Here is a 16113-nt window from a genome sequence, read left to right on the forward strand (position 1 = left end):
ATGTGAGCTGTGATGTTGCGTGCTGTCTAAGGTCCTGTGAAAGTTTACACAAGAATTTTGATAGTGAACGCAAAGTGCTCCAGTTTCACCTTAATTTAACATTTGTGTAACGGCAAATGTTCTTGGTTGTTGAGGCTTCATTTACAAGGAAAAAATCTAGAGGGGCAATGCCATGATTGGAGTGCTCACGCAATGCACTGTTGCACCTAAAAATGAGACATAAAACACGGCATGCATGGCATTGTTTTTATTTGCAAATGGATATTAAAATTAAATAAGAATTTAAAGTGCTCAATAATGGCTCAGATAATCTGGGTTAGATTAAATGATCGCGATCTGATGTTTTTAGTTCACAGTTTTATTGTAGGTCTTCTACTTGCACCTAACCAAATTTAACTTGCATTATCTAAGGCAAAAATAAACAGTTCTGTGGTTATTTTTGGGGTTTCACTGCAAAACAACAATAACAAAAACACTGCAAAAGGCATCAATATTTTTGAGAAAAGTCACAGCACATTCAGTCATTTTGGGAAGCAATAATAAAGAAAAAGTGCTGCGATGTGTCTTGGTGGGTCTGTATAGTAATATTGTAGTAACCATGATAGTTGATTTATTGCGAGAGAACCCAAAATAATTGCAAGGGGACACAAATCAATTTTAAGAAATAGATTCCCTCCAAGTCCTCTAAAGGGCTGAAATAGTTAGATTAGATGAAACTTTATTGTCATTGCACACAGATATTACATTACAAATACAGAGCCATTAAATCCAGTTAGCATCCAACCAGAAGTGCAAATAATAATATATTATAATAATAATAATAATAATAATAATACAAAATAAATGCATGTGAAGTTATAAGTTAAACTCTAGTATTTTAAGTAAAATCATAACCACAAAATTGACCATGGTTTTACTGCAGTAACAATATTTTAACCATGCTATTTGTAGTAAAAGCATAGAAATAATACAGGGAAACCATAGTTTGTAAACCTATGGTACATATACAACAAATTAACCATGCTGTTATTATAGTAAAACCATACTTTTTGGCAGAGTGATAGTTTTCTTTTCTATTATTATAGAATTGGAATCATGGTTAAAATACAGTTACTGTAGTAAAACCATGGTAAGTTTAGTAGTACTATGGTTTTACGACAAATACCACTTTCTTTGCAATTGGCAGCCATCCGGTGATTTTTCTTGTTTGCCAAGCATTCGACATTTCCCAACTTTTTAACGCTCTCACCTCTTGCTCTGCCAAGTGTCCAAATCCACCAAACTTGCCATAATTGAAAACGCCCCATGCACCTGTTGACACGTACAGTAATTTCACCTGAGTGATTGTGACACACCAAAAGTATGACTCAAAGCGAGAGAAACTGTGTATGGCTCATACTTTAATATTGTTTGTTACAGTTCAATTTCTTTACAAAATGAAAGTTCAAGGTAAGCAGCCTTGTTAGTTTAAAAACATCAATTATTAATATTAAGGTATTACATGACAGATAGTCCCAAAACCAAGTGAAAATGTACTCATGCGTTTTTGATATGACCACTCATTTGGTTACAATTACCCATGAATTCATAAATTTAAAAAAAAGCCTCTAATTGAGCTGTGTTTGAAATTCCACAAGGAAACAACCAAGGATTTCTATAAACCCTGAGGGCTACTGGATATTTTCACTTCACAGTTGAACAGGATGTCTGTACACTTAATGCTGCCTTCACGTGCTATCGGAGTTACTGTAAATATGACTTTCCTACTCGAAAGCCACCTTAGGGCACTTACACAATAGGGAAAACGCACGGGAGAGCGAAAGGTCCATTTGGAAGGCATGTACATGAGGGAGGAGGTGGTTCAGTTTGAAAACAATCGGCAATTGCAGATTCGATGTACCAGTACCACTAAACATTGAAACTCTTCTCCAGGCTATCTCTCTTTAAAGGACAGGGCATAACTGCATGAATGAGTTTGTCCGCTATATTTATGGGATTTCACAGCGCAACTAGTCCCGCCTTTCCTAGATTCTCATTGGTCATTGCTTTCAACTTTTGGTCGCATGACGGAGCATGACTATCTCCATTCTTCCGACGCACATCCCCTTTAAAATCAGTGCACTCTCAGCGTTCTCTGACACAGCGTTAATTCTACTATGTAGGTGGCCTAAGTCGTAATTACGACTGGAAAACTTTTGTTATCCGAGTTGGAACATGGCGTATGATAGTACAGTTTTAATTGCGAATTATGGTTTTATTCATTTTTCTAAATGTGTAACGGCAGCCAGATGGTACGTGATACATACATCTGCTGGAACGTCCCCTGGACTCAAGAGGTGCACTAGCGACTGACGCTAGGGGCTGTGCCTTTAGCCTCCTCGTTAGCGCACTCGCCTCCTATGCCAGCGACACCGGTTCGAATACCGCTCGGAGCGGGTCGAGCAGGACCGGTTACAGTGGTGCCGTGACCCAGATGTCAGTGTGGTTTAGGGGGTGAGTATAATGGTAGCCAGCTGATAGGTAGCTTTTCTGTGTGTGTAAACCTCACTCCCTGGCGTCAAGAGCCACACTAGCAACTGACGCTAGAGGCTGTAGCCTTTATCCCCCTTGACCAAAGACACCGGTTCAAATCCCGCTCTGAGCAGGTCAAGCAAGACCGGTTACAGTGGTGCTGTGATCCAGATGGTAGTGAGTTTTAGGGGGGCGAGTGTAACGGTAGCCAGCTGGTACATTCTGTGCAGTGTGTGTAAACCTCACTCCCCGGCCACAAGAGGTGCACTAGTGACTGACGCTTCGGGCTGTAGCCTTTAGCCTTATGGTTAGCATGCCCGCCTCCCATGCCAGAGACACCGGTTCGAATCCCGCTCAGAGTGGGTCGAGCAGGACCAGTTACAAATGCAGCTACCATATTATCACTTGCCGTTTCAGTCACATACATTTACATATATTGTGAACTATTTAATGCTTATTGTGCATTTTTAAATAGAGAAAAGTTTCCCACGTGTGCTCTGAACTAGTAATTACGATATTTCCGACTCCACTTGAACAGCACATTAGACTTTAGAAGTGGGATATCATTACGATAGCACGTGACGGCAGCATAAGCTGTAGAAATTTCCAGAAGAACCTCGTGGACTTCCTGCTGTTTGCGAGCGTGTCGACAAAAGCTTAGATATTTTCAACAAAATACGTTCACTTGAACATCACAAGGACACTTGTAGCGAGAACATGATGTATCTCTTTAAAAAGATCAGACTCTATCAGCATAAAAATATACAATGTGCATTAAGATAATGTCAAGTCAGTCAAATGCATCATAGAAAATAAATTAGCTGGAGAAAATTTCATTACGAATTTTAAAGAGCCGCCAAATCGACTTTAGCATTCAACATGGAAATAGAACCTTTTCTGTACTTTTCATTTCAACTGTCTATACAAACAGTTTTATCACATAAAAATAGACTTAACTTCAATCAAGTTCCTTTTAGCTATAAAAAAACTGAAACCATATTTACAATTTTGGCATGCTAATTGTTTTGTAGCATTAAAGGAATGTTCTAGGTTCAACAGCAAATATTCGCTATGAGATTTTACCACAGAAAATAAATAGGGGCATCACAATAAATGGTCAAATGAACACAACTTCAACAGTATAACCACATAGATAGAACAGACAATAATAGCATTATATCAAATAATAGCACATTCTTTTGAAGAATTAATGTGTTTCAACAATAAAGAAGAGCTTATTATGGTCTCGTGTACTTGCATTGTAATTGCGTTAATGCCGAAACACATTGTGAGTGAACGCAAATGGTTCTAGCGATCCAAGCTCGAGACGGCAACAGTGACTGCCCACTTTTTCAGCCGTCTGGGTTCCGGAAGTGTTTTCCACATTCATTTCTTCCATAGACTTTTAATAAAATCCTTCATAAAAGAGTTGTGAACCATGAACCAAACCAACCAGCTCCAACGTCTCACACTGTGCTTTGAGGCAAGAAAGTATTTGAAAATCGGACATAAAGACAAAGGTACAAGACTTATCATGTTTCATGAGGGCACGGACTACAATCCCATGAAGCATTGCGAATGAGGTCGTTGAATATAAAACAACGGGAGTATATAAACATTTTGATTTTAGATTATTGATCATAAGTATAGAAACAATATATGTTAAGTCTATAGCAAAATATCACGATATGTTCAAATATATAAGTAGTTTAAGGGTGAAGGGAGACCCATTACGTCATTCACAGTGCATCATGGGAGCGCGCGGTCGCTCCGAGCCACGTTTCGTGGGTTTCGTTGGACACGGTTCTCTGATTGGTGAAGCTTTCTCTGCTGTATCATGGGTAATGTAAAGTTTACCATTAATTCCACTATCAAACACTTATTTTTAAATAATGAAGTTGAAATAACGTCTTCAACGTCAGCATATACCATCAACGAACAACCTCGGAGCTCACACTATGTCTGTCTTGAAAGGTTTATAAATAAGTTATCATCGAAAATCAATTCGTCTGAGATCACTGAATGAGATTTCTACTTCCGGAAACAGACTGTTGCGCTCTATTTATAAAGCAAAGTCAGTCTGCCTGGCGACCATCTTTGGAACGCTCTCGGGAAGGCCGGGCAGTGATTTTCTATGTAAACAATCAGTATAACAGTACAGCTCCTCTATCTACTTCAATGGGGAAAGACCAAAATCTCCAAAACAGTTGGTCCAAGATCACGATCAAAGAACATGTTTCAAATCAGCAGTTAAATATAACATCAACGGGATACTAAATAGTGCTTCTTTAGCTCAGATCATGCTTAAATAGTTTTTCAGGCTGGTTCTGATAATGCACATGCGTGTTCTCGAGTTGACTGACAGGAGATTGTCTGTATCTAAAAGTGGATTGGCTCTTTTACCTGTAAGGCAGGACTTCCTTTTCTACATCTGTTGGCTATTCCAATTTCTCCCATTAATTTTTATACCAGTGGTCCTTCTCTGCTTAACTGTCTCTGGTATAAACGAATTTCAAACGTCTTTTTAGCACCATTTCAGGAATTGATCGAAGTGTCTTTCCAAATGAAAGCGAGCATGTGAACCCCTTCACGAAGAGCCCTTCCACAAGGCCGTTATCGAAGGGTACCTTTAATAGTCACTTCGAGGAAGTGGGGGGTGGCATAGTGTGCTAAAGCACATAACTGGTAATCAGAAGGTTGCTGGTTCGATCCCCACAGCCACTACCATTGTGTCCTTGAGGAAGGCACTTAACTCCAGGTTGCTCCGGGGGGATTGTCCCTGTAATAAGGACTCTGTAAGTCGCTTTGGATGAAAACGTGATCCTGGGTGGAACGTTCTCGCAGTTAAATCCGAAACTATTTAGCAGAGACGGGTCACTTCTATTTAAATGAATGGGAGAAATTGGAACGCCCAACCAAGAAGCTCAAGCGCCCAGCGGTCAACGGATGTAGAAAGGAAGTCCCGCCTTACAGGTAAAAGAGCCAATCCCCTTTTAGATACAGACATTGCCTGTCAATCGTTTTGAGAACACACATTTGCTATACAAGCCGGGCAAATTGTGTGTTTTTTTTGTATCGTAATCTGAGGTAAAGAAGCACAAAATACCAGCGTTGTCAGATTTTAATACTGAATTGAAATATGAAATATGTTCAAGATCTGTTGGTCAAGATCTTTAATCATGATCTTGACCAATCGTTTTGAAGACTTCAGTCTTTCCCCCACTTTTATGCTGCTTGTATTCATGGAAAATAGCTGCCCAGGAGCGTTCCAAAGATGACCGCCTAGTGGACTGACTTGCCTTGATAGGGACTTTGGTTATTTTGAAACATGACATAATTTTAAAGATGTCACTGGGATTTTTTTTAACTATCATCTGCTTTTGTACACTACCCTTAAAAGTTTGCAAAAACAAAGACATTTTTGATCTTGAAAGAAATTAAGGTAGTTCCTTATATCTGCAGTGAAGAGAAGCATCAAACACAGGGACTAAAAACTGTTCAAGAACGAAAACAAACAAAATTATTCAATTGTTCCGGAGTGAAACCTTATTTTAAAATGTGCTAACCGGTTATAACCCGTTAATTTTGTTCATATAATTTTTTCATAAATCCAAAGGTAAAAGGGGCTTATCACATTTTGGAACTACACCAAAAAAAATGAAAAGTGCGTTTTGATCCTGAAGGAAACTGCTGCATCACACATTTCTTTGCCTAATTGCCCATTCTGGATGTCACATTCTTATTATTTCAATTATTATTAATTACATTATTCATTATTTTAATAAACTCCCTTGAGATATTAATGAAATAAGTTCCTGAGATATCTCACCGGTCTCTGTGACCGCTGTAGGCTTTGTAAACAGCAAACAAAAATGTGTTTGTGAACCGCGACATTGATTCTTTTCACCTGTCAATCATTTTGCTGATTCTCATACAGAGTTGAATTTGAAGTGGCTCATTGAGGCTATGATTCATGTCAATGATTCTTGACAATGCAGGTCAAGGGGTACCAACATTTCAAAGCTCCCAAAAGCACATGGTGGTGGTGTAGTGGTCTAAACCACATAACTGGTAAACTGGTAATCAGAAGATCACTGGTTCGATCCCCACAGCCACCACCATTGTGTCCTTGAGCAAGGCACTTAACTCCAGGTTGCTCCGGGGGGATTGTCCCTGTAATAAGGGCTCTGTAAATCGCTTTGGATAAAAGCATCTGCCAAATGCATAAATATAAATATAAATTCTCCTCCCTGCCCACTAGGTGGCGATATGCGTGAAGACCAAAAGCAGCTTGAGATAGTGAAAGTGGAGATGAAACAAACAATGCTGCTCTTTTGCTCGATATTGGTCTCAGAATTATCTGTGGTGGGCGTGGTTTTGGAATGAGTGGGCGTGGCTAATTGCTCACGTGAAAGCTTTGGAACAAAAAGGCGCTTACAGCACCTTTTAAGAAACATTTCTTTTGTCCTTTTTGACTATAAATCTCCACTTTGACTATCTCAAGCTGCTTTTGGTTTTGACGATTCACATTATTCACGCATATCGCCACCTAGTGGGCAGGGAGGAGAATTTATTGTAAAAAAAGGACTTAAATATTGAGCAGTTTCTCACCCACACCTATTATATCCCTTCAGAAGACATGGATTAAACTACCGGAGACTTTTATGCTGCCTTTATGTGCTTTTGGGAGCTCAGCACAGGAAAGCAATGGCAGAGACTTCAAAAACATCCAAGACACAATTTTAAGAGAATCGTAGATAATTGCGTTTGTTTAATATTAATCATTTATTATGTTTATGGCCTTGCTTGAGCCACAATTATTGCTTTTTTTATGAGGGGCGAGTCAAGATTATTTTCTGTGGTAATGTGCATTATGCCATAAATGCTGTTGATAGAACTTCCCTTATATCAAGCCTCTGAATCTTTCTCCAAATTGCTCTTGAGTTTGTTTACAGTGGACCTTTGTAAATGGTAACAGCAAGTTAACAATGTTAGCAAAATATCCCAGACTCAAGTATTATATAATATTATGGCTGCAAGAGAAATAACATGGCTCTTTTCACGGTTACAGGCATGAGATGATAGTTCAGTGTTATATGAAGCGCCTGTTAAAATGGCATGTCCATCCATGCAGGGAGTGGACGATGGCTCTTTACGTCATCTCTCCGGAACGTTCTCAGACCGAAGACTGGTCCCAAACCTACACCAGCACCAGGATAGAGAGGTCACAAACTTCTGTCTGACGCAGATCAGCTCAGATACATCATTACTGGTGCAAAGGATGCCGATTTTTTTACTTGTTTTGGCTCCTGATGTCCCAGGGCTAGATTTATTTTTTAATAGCTGGACATTTACCTGAACTGCACATCCTGTTGGCCTTGGAAAAGCCATTAGCTACAGGAATTTAACTACTAGCAGGCAGCAGATGTTCATGTAATTATGCATGAACATCGTCTCATGTCTGTATCCCTAGAAGGATACACAGTTTACATGAAAGTGTCTCATGCGTACCTTGTTGACGGGCGTCAGTTGAGTGCGTACGGAGCTAGTGTGAAGGCGCGAGCGCTCCCGGTCTCTCTCGCTGCCACTGCTCTCGAAGCGCCCGGGTGACCGCTCTCTGCGGCTGTCTAGCACAGCGCGGCCCGGCGATTTCTCGCGGTCCAGAGGCCTGGCAGGAGATTTGTCCCTCCGGAACTCCGTACGCCCCTCGCGGTAACGGTGAGGGGTGCTGGGCTCACGGTGCAGCTGGCTCTCCTGGGCCCCGGGACCTGAAGCCAGGCGCTTGGAGATGTGCTCGTTATATGTGGGGGGCCCACGCTTGTTTGGGCTGCTGTGGAGGTCAAATGAATGACTGGATGATTTTGGTTAAAGGCGAAACACTAAAAAGATGTCATGTACCTGTATGTGTTTGGGTCATTGACAAATAAGGTCGACCAAGGTGATAAAAATGAGAAATCTTTTAAAAATCTAAAACATCATGTTTTTTGTATGCATGTTGTTTTCGAAAAATTTTTGGAAACATTTATAACATTTTCAACAATGTATTTAATGAGATAGTGTCAAGTATAACAAGTCAAATATATAAAAATACTTCCCATTAAAATACTTTATCAAACTTAATTTATTAATTTATAAATAAAAATATAAGGTTATTTTAGTCATAAATCTCAAGATGTTTTCGTAGGGTTACTCTATTAAAAGTAAACAAAATATGCCTTTTCATAAAAATAACAAAATTGTGTGAAATAAAATTAAAATAAAAAACTCAATTAACATTAATGAGGGTCTGAAGGGTATGGCTTTATTGTCACATGACAACAAAATAGCTGCTTGCGTGTTGGTTACACACAGGGATTTAATTGGGATATCTGAGGTGAGGGAACCCTAAAATCGTGTCTTGTCTTTATATGGATTTATGAATTGGCCTGTTTGGTTTGTAATTTATAGAAATGTTTTCTTTCAGATGAATCGATTTGACTGCGATTCTGTTGTAATGATTTGTTTATCATTATTTATGCATGTCATTATTCAACTTAATTGTAAAAGTGGTAAAGACGCTGGCTACCATCCCTGGAGTTCGCCAGATCGAATCCCAGGGTGTGCTGAGTGACTCCAGCCAGGTCTCCTAAGCAACCAAATTGGCCCGGTTGCTAGGGAGGATAGAGTCACATGGGGTAACCTCCTCGTGGTCGCTATAATGTGGTTCTCGCTCTCGGTGGGGCGCGTGGTGAGTTGTGCGTGGATGCCACGTAGAATAGCGTGAAGCCTCCACACACGCTACGTCTCCGTGGTAACGCGCTCAGCAAGCCACGTGATAAGATGCTCGGATTGACGGTCTCAGATGTGGAGGCACCTGATATTCGTCCTCCGCCACCCGGATTGAGGCGAGTCACTATACCACCACGAGGACTTACAGCGCATTCGGAATTGAGCATTCCAAATTGGGAGAAGGTAGAGCGTGGTTCGATTCCCGGCCCACATGACTCCACGTGCCGAAGTGTCCTTGGGCAAGACACTGAATCCCAAGTTGCTCCCAATGTCAGGCTAGCACCTTGCATGGCAGCTCTCCCGTCATTGGTGTGTTAATGTGTATGTGAATGGGTGAATGAGTCACAGTGTAAAGCACTTTGAATACCGCTAATGTTGAAAAGGCTACTTTAGGCGCTACTTTACTGTATATCTAATGTTACAATTTAAAAGTAAATGCACATTGTTCTTAACGGGGGAAACAAACCTTCTGCATGACTACTTTTTACTCAAATTGTTATTCTGATAATATAATTGGTAATAAAAACATTTGCATTAAATTATACGTTTAAAACTCTTCACTGCCGCATGAAGAAGCATTTTCACTCAAGTGAATCCCACTGTATATTTGCTAGAAGAAAAAATCCAAAAGAAAATAAAACACAAAATAAAAATAAATGCTGAATCAACAAAAATGCAGTACACATCAATACACAAATAACAACACTTTAACAGTGTTGGTCAAGTGGACTTTTGTTCTCAAGTTATAGGCTATGATATTTTGATCTGGTGTCGCTTTAGATGTGATTGATCATGATTCAAAACCTCTTTGTGTAATCAGCTTTTTAACAAAACTAAGCAAATCGCAACTGTGTATCAGTGGATCTAACAAACAGGTGAGAAGTTTGTTGCATGTTACGTGATTTCTATGAATCAGAGATCGGACCACAGCGAGGTACAGAAGCGGGGCACTCGGTCTCGTATATGTTGTCTCTACCATCGTCTGCAACTGACTAGAGGGATGGATTGACAAACAAGCATTTTTTATATTCTTTTGGGAACCAAAGGTGCCGGAACACCATTCCGGACCGGCACAATTTAACCCCTGGTTACAACACATTACTTTTATTTGGTGGACAAAATATTTTAAAATAAAAAAAATAAAAGCTTTTTCCAAAAAACTTATGGCAAAATTTTTGTATTTTTTTTTTCATTAGATTTTAATGACACATTAACCCCCAGATCAATATCTAAATGACTTTAAAACGAGATTTTGAAAAACATGTTCATCATAGTAGATGTGCATTCATGTACTTGTTTTGTGTGAATTGCACTTAATGTATTTTCTGAACTTAATAGATCTGCACACAAAAAAGTGTGATGTCCTTCATCCATATATGAAGCTAATAACATGACACGTGTGATTCTACATGTTACAAACCAGCTGAGAAACTGTCTAAGAAAAAAAGTTTATTGCTAATTGCATTTTACCATTATTCTCCCATCAATTTCAGAGCTTAATGATTTTAATGATTTTAATGATTTTTGTTTGTTCTGTGATGATTATGTTTACCAAATGACTCTTTCTTCAGTAAGAAACTGAAATGAGTTACTCCACTTATAGGAACTTACAAGAGCTGTTAGAATTTTAGTTTGAAGTAAATTAAATTATTATTTTAAATTAAAGTCCGATTTATATCGTCTTTAAAATCGGGAATATTTTCAAAGCTTTTTATTATACATTTTTTTTAAAGGCATAATTTAGCCATTAAAAAAAAAATATATATATATATATATATATATATATATATATATATATATATATATATATATATATATATATATATATATATATATATATATATATTTTTTTTTAATATTTACGCATTTCAATTTCATAACAAAGTTCCATCAAATTAAATTGAGTAATCTTTAATTAAAAAAAAAAAGGATTTTAATTTTGTCAAACATTAAACGATCCAATGGAATGTTGTAATGAAATTGCAATGCGTAAATCTTAAAATTAGGCAACAATAATTAGTATGCTTTTTCATTTTGGACAAAAAATGTCAGCAGAATTTAAATGTATGTGTAAAATTGTCAGTAACAGTTTGGCTGTGGACAGTTTGTATTATCTGTAAACATTTCAAGTTTAATTATAGGAGTGTTTTTATTATTATTATTATTATTTTAATTTTTTTACATTTTATTTGATTTACAGAGATGATTGAGAGAGATAGTTAACTTAAAAAAAGAAAAGAAGAATTAAAAAATGTAGCTTTAATTTATATAATGGAATTTTAAATTAAATAAAAACAAAAATAGAAATTGTATTGATATCTCTTGGCTAAGAGTACTCCAGGTAAGGAAGGAGGTATTGTCCCAAGTGAAGGAGTTCAAGTACCTCGGGGGGTCTTGTTCACGAGTGAGGGGACAATGGAGCGAGAGGTTGGCCGGAGAATCGGGGCAGCGGGGGCGGTATTGCACTCGCTCTATCGCACCGTTGTCACAAAAAGAGAGCTGAGCCTGAAGGCAAAGCTCTCGATCTACCGGTCAATTTTCGTTCCTACCCTCACCTGTGGTCATGAAGGCTGGGTCATGACCGAAAGAACTAGGTCACGAGTACAAGAGGCCAAATTGGGCTTCCTCTGAAGGGTGGCGGGCTTCTCCCTTAGAGATAGGGTGAGGAGCTCAGTCATCCGTGAGGAGCTCAGAGTTTGCGTTGAAAGGAGTCAGTTGAGGTGGTTTGGGCATCTGGTAAGGACGCCCCCTGGCCGCCTCCCTAGGGAGGTGTTTCAGGCACGTCCAACTTGGAGGAGGCCTCGGGGAAGACCCAGGACTAGGTGGAGAGATTACATCTCCACACTGGCCTGGGAACGCCTCGGGGTCCCCCAGTCAGAGCTGGTTAATGTGGCTCGGGATAGGGAAGTTTGGGGCCCCCTGCTGGAGCTGCTGCCCCTGCGACCCGACTTCGGATAAGCGGTTGAAGATGGATGGATGGATCTCTTGGCTAATCCTAGAAGTAATTTAATGTCTTGTTTTTATTTAATAATAAATTATTATTATTTATATGATATTTCATGTACATGTTTCGCAGCGCTTACTGTAGAAGGACTCGTATTTACAGTAACTGCAGTACTCACACTTCAAACTAATTTACATAATGTGTTAATTAACCCTCACCTCCTGCTAGAACCGGTCCTCTGAAGTTCTCCAGACTCTCGCACCAGACTGCCCTTACAGCAGATCACCCGCAGTTTGTTCTGGTACGAGGAGGCCAGGTAGATGGCACCGGAGGAGATAGCCGGACCCAAGTACCGTGGGTTAGGAATGTCCAGGTGTACGAGACCGGGAGGCCTGTTTCGAAGAGACTTCAGTGTTACTCTTTCAGGTTTTAAAATATTTTTTAAAACATTTTTCAGCACTAGCTTGTTGAGTTCCTACCCAAGAGCTGCGTGTCCCTGAATCTCAATAACATCCAGCGAATTAAAGTAAGTGACAAACAGATATGGCTCTCTGAACGCTGTGAAACAGACAGATGCTGTAGTTAGCGATCTTAAGGTTTAAGGTTTAGTTTTACAAGCTCATCATTACGTGCCTTAAAACTGACGTGAAGGAAAACGTAGTTACCAAACGTAAGAGGAAGTCGACTCCACTTGATATCATCCGGACGACTTCTGTGACCATAACCGTTCACAAACACTCCATTCTCTGTAATCACAGTCAAACATTAGATTAGATTGAACTGAATTCTGCCATTAACAGTAGTTAGTGTCTGGTGTGCTGGTATTTGACCGTGGAAGCAGAGCAGATATTCCTCCTTCTGTGGAGTGCTGGACACCTGGACGATGGCGATTGGGAAACAGTGAGAGGATCCAGTGAACACCGCCGACGCCAGCGACACGTCATTCTTGTCTAGAAACTCTGCCAAAAACAGCCAATCACTCATTAAATGTCTTATCATGTTCTCACAGATGGCCTGCCAGCCGGTCCTAACCAGATATCTGTATGGAAGTGTGCACATGTGAAACAACTGCAATATGATTGCTGATTCCTTGTCAATAATAAGGCAATCATTTCTACATCCCTAATGATATATTAGATCTGGTTGTTGCAGAAATGAATGCTTGCAAGGCATCAATGGATTGATGTTGCTACAATATTCTAAACCCTGTAAAAATGTAGACTTGCACACTTTTCTGGGATGGTTGTGGCTCAGGTGGTAGAGCGGGTCGGCCACTATTCGCAAGGTTGGCGGTTTGATTCCCGGCCCACATGACTCCACATGCCGAAGTGTCCTTGGGCAAGACACTGAACCCCAAGTTGCTCCCAATGGCAGGCTAGCACCTTGCATGGCAGCTCTGCCACCATTGGTGTGTGAATGGGTGAATGAGTCACAGTGTAAAGCTCTTTGAAAAACCACTAATGTTAAAAAAGCCATGTATAAGTGCAGGCCATTTACCTTTTAAACACTATAATTTTGAAAATCTCTCATTGACTTTGATAGAATGTTTAGAATGTTCGGCCGTAACAATGTTGCATATTGAACACAGCGCAACAGTGCCCGCCCACATTTTCAGCCGTCTGAGTTCCGGAAGTATTTTTCCATTCATTTCTTTGCATAGGCTTTGCATAAAAACCCCTACAGAAAAGAGTCGTAGGCCATGAACCAAAACCAACCGGCTCCAAGGTGAATCACAACATCACAAACGTTGTTTTGAGGCCAAAAAAAAAAAAAGTTTTGAAAATCAGACAAAAAGACAACATTGCGAATCATGTTATTTAATTAAAAACTATGGGAATATGTAAAACTGTTGATTTTAGGTTGTTAAATATAAGTATAGAAACCATATATTTGACATTTATTGCTAAATATTTGATATGTACAAAAAGAGGAGTAGTTTCATGTTTGAAGAGACACCAACTCTATTACATCATTCACAGTGCATCATTGGAGTGCGCGGTCACTCCGAGGCAAGTTTTGTGGGCTTTGTTGGCCACAGTTCTCTGATTGGTTAAGCTTTCTCTGCTAATATAATGTAATGTGGTCGTTTCCCAGGAATTCTGCTAGCAAACATGATTTTTAAACAATGCAGTTGAGATAACGTGGATGGATGGCTTCAATGGAAGCATATACCATTGATGAACAACCTCGGAGCCCTTGATAGGTCTGTCTTAAAAGGTTTATAAGTTATCGTTGAAAATCAGAAAAAATGTCCAGGACTTTTACTTACAGAACCAGATTGTAAAAATGTTTCTATCAATCTCTGTTGTTTTTGTATCCTCTATTTATACTTAATTTCACCTCTCACATATAACCTATACAAAGCTGTGCCCGTTCACTTTTCCAGCTTCTTGGTTCCAGAAGAGTTTTTGACATAATTTATTTCATAGGGATTTTTTTATGCCATGAAACCAAACCAACCAGCTCCGAGGTGAATCACAACATTACAAACTTTGATTTGAAGCAGAGAAATATTTGAAAATCAGACCAAAAAAACAAAGGTCCAAGACTTAAATCTATTATGAGGGAATGAACTACAATCTCACGAATCGTTGCAAATTAAAAACTATGGAAAAATATAAATCTATCGAGTTAAGGTTGTTGATAGAAATTTAGTTTGAAGTTTATTGGAAAAATATCAGATATATGCAAATACAGAAGTAGTTTGAGAGTGTTGGAAGAGCGTCTTGATCGTGTCATTCACGGTGCATCATGGGAGTGGGCGGTCGCTGCAGAGCTCTTTTGCTGCTCTTTGTTTGTCGCAGTTCTCTGATTGGAGGATCTTTATTTCTTGACCAGGAATTCTGCTATTTTACACAATACTTTTTTTAAATGAAGTTAAATTAATGCAGAATGATGATTTCAGTAGAAGCATATACCATCGATTTACAACCTCAGAGCTCATGGTATGTCGTTCTTTTAAGGGTTTATAAGTTATCATTAAAAATCAGTTTGTCTGGGGGGCTGGTAGCTCAGCAAGTATTGACGCTGACTACCAATTCTGGAGTTGTGTTTTCGAATCCAGGGCGTGCTGAGTGACTCCAGCCAGGTCTCCTTAGCAAACAAATTGGCCCGGTTGCTAGGGAGGGTAGAGTCACATGGGGGTAACCTCCTCAAGATCACGATTAGTGGTTCTCTCTCTCAATGGGGCGTGTGGTGAGTTGTGTGTGGATCGTGGAGAGTAGCATGAGCCTCCACATGCTGCGAGTCTCCGCGGTGTCATGCACAAGTCACGTGATCAGATGTGCGGATTGACGGTCTCAGAAGCGGAGGCAACTGAGACTTGTCCTCCACCACCCAGACTGAGGTGAGTAACCGCACCACCACGAGGACCTACTAAGTAGTGGGAATTGGACATTCAATTTGTCTATAGAGAATATTAATGGTATTGTTACTTCTGGAACCAGACCAAATGTAGTTGAGACATCAAGGATGTTTTTTCTCAGTAGTGTTGTAGTTTTACATGGTCCTGGCAATTCAAAACAATCATTGGTGTACCTACCATCCAGAACGCACTGCTTCATCTCAATTTCATAGAATTTATTGGTACCGATGATGATGCTGTAGCTTGTGAAGTGAATACAGCTGCACGGCTCCAGTGTTTCAATCTCCTGAGAGAGAGAGAGAGAGAGAGAGAGAGAGAGAGAGAGAGATCATTAGAGGTGTGCCTGTTTCTCAGGGGAGCCCATTAACTTCAGACCAACAGCATGTCAACCATCTCGTCTGTTTGTAAAGGAATTGTATTTTGTTGCTAAATGTAATTTTCTCCCCAATTTGGAATACCCAATTCCCAATGCGCTCCAAGTCCTCGTGGTGGCGTAGTGACGAATCTCAGTTGCCTCCGCGTCTGA

At 39.7% G+C, this 16113-nt stretch overlaps 1 protein-coding gene across 1 annotated transcript in view; it reads right to left on the minus strand.

Annotated features, from left to right (window-relative positions):
* Positions 1-5561: 5561 nt before the first annotated feature.
* LOC127630490 (citron Rho-interacting kinase) overlaps positions 5562-16113 on the minus strand; it is an 81266-nt gene continuing 70714 nt past the window's right edge. Inside the window, exons 35-41 of the mRNA XM_052108056.1 lie at positions 15765-15873; positions 13054-13182; positions 12889-12969; positions 12703-12781; positions 12442-12615; positions 8023-8338; positions 5562-7711 (exon numbers count right to left, since the gene is read on the minus strand). Of these exons, the coding sequence (XP_051964016.1) occupies positions 7688-7711; positions 8023-8338; positions 12442-12615; positions 12703-12781; positions 12889-12969; positions 13054-13182; positions 15765-15873 (912 nt within the window). The 3' untranslated portion in view covers positions 5562-7687. The remainder of the gene's footprint in view (positions 7712-8022; positions 8339-12441; positions 12616-12702; positions 12782-12888; positions 12970-13053; positions 13183-15764; positions 15874-16113) is intronic.

The sequence above is a fragment of the Xyrauchen texanus genome, chromosome 37 (genome assembly GCF_025860055.1).
Source record: "Xyrauchen texanus isolate HMW12.3.18 chromosome 37, RBS_HiC_50CHRs, whole genome shotgun sequence".
Classification (NCBI taxonomy): Eukaryota; Metazoa; Chordata; class Actinopteri; order Cypriniformes; family Catostomidae; genus Xyrauchen; species Xyrauchen texanus.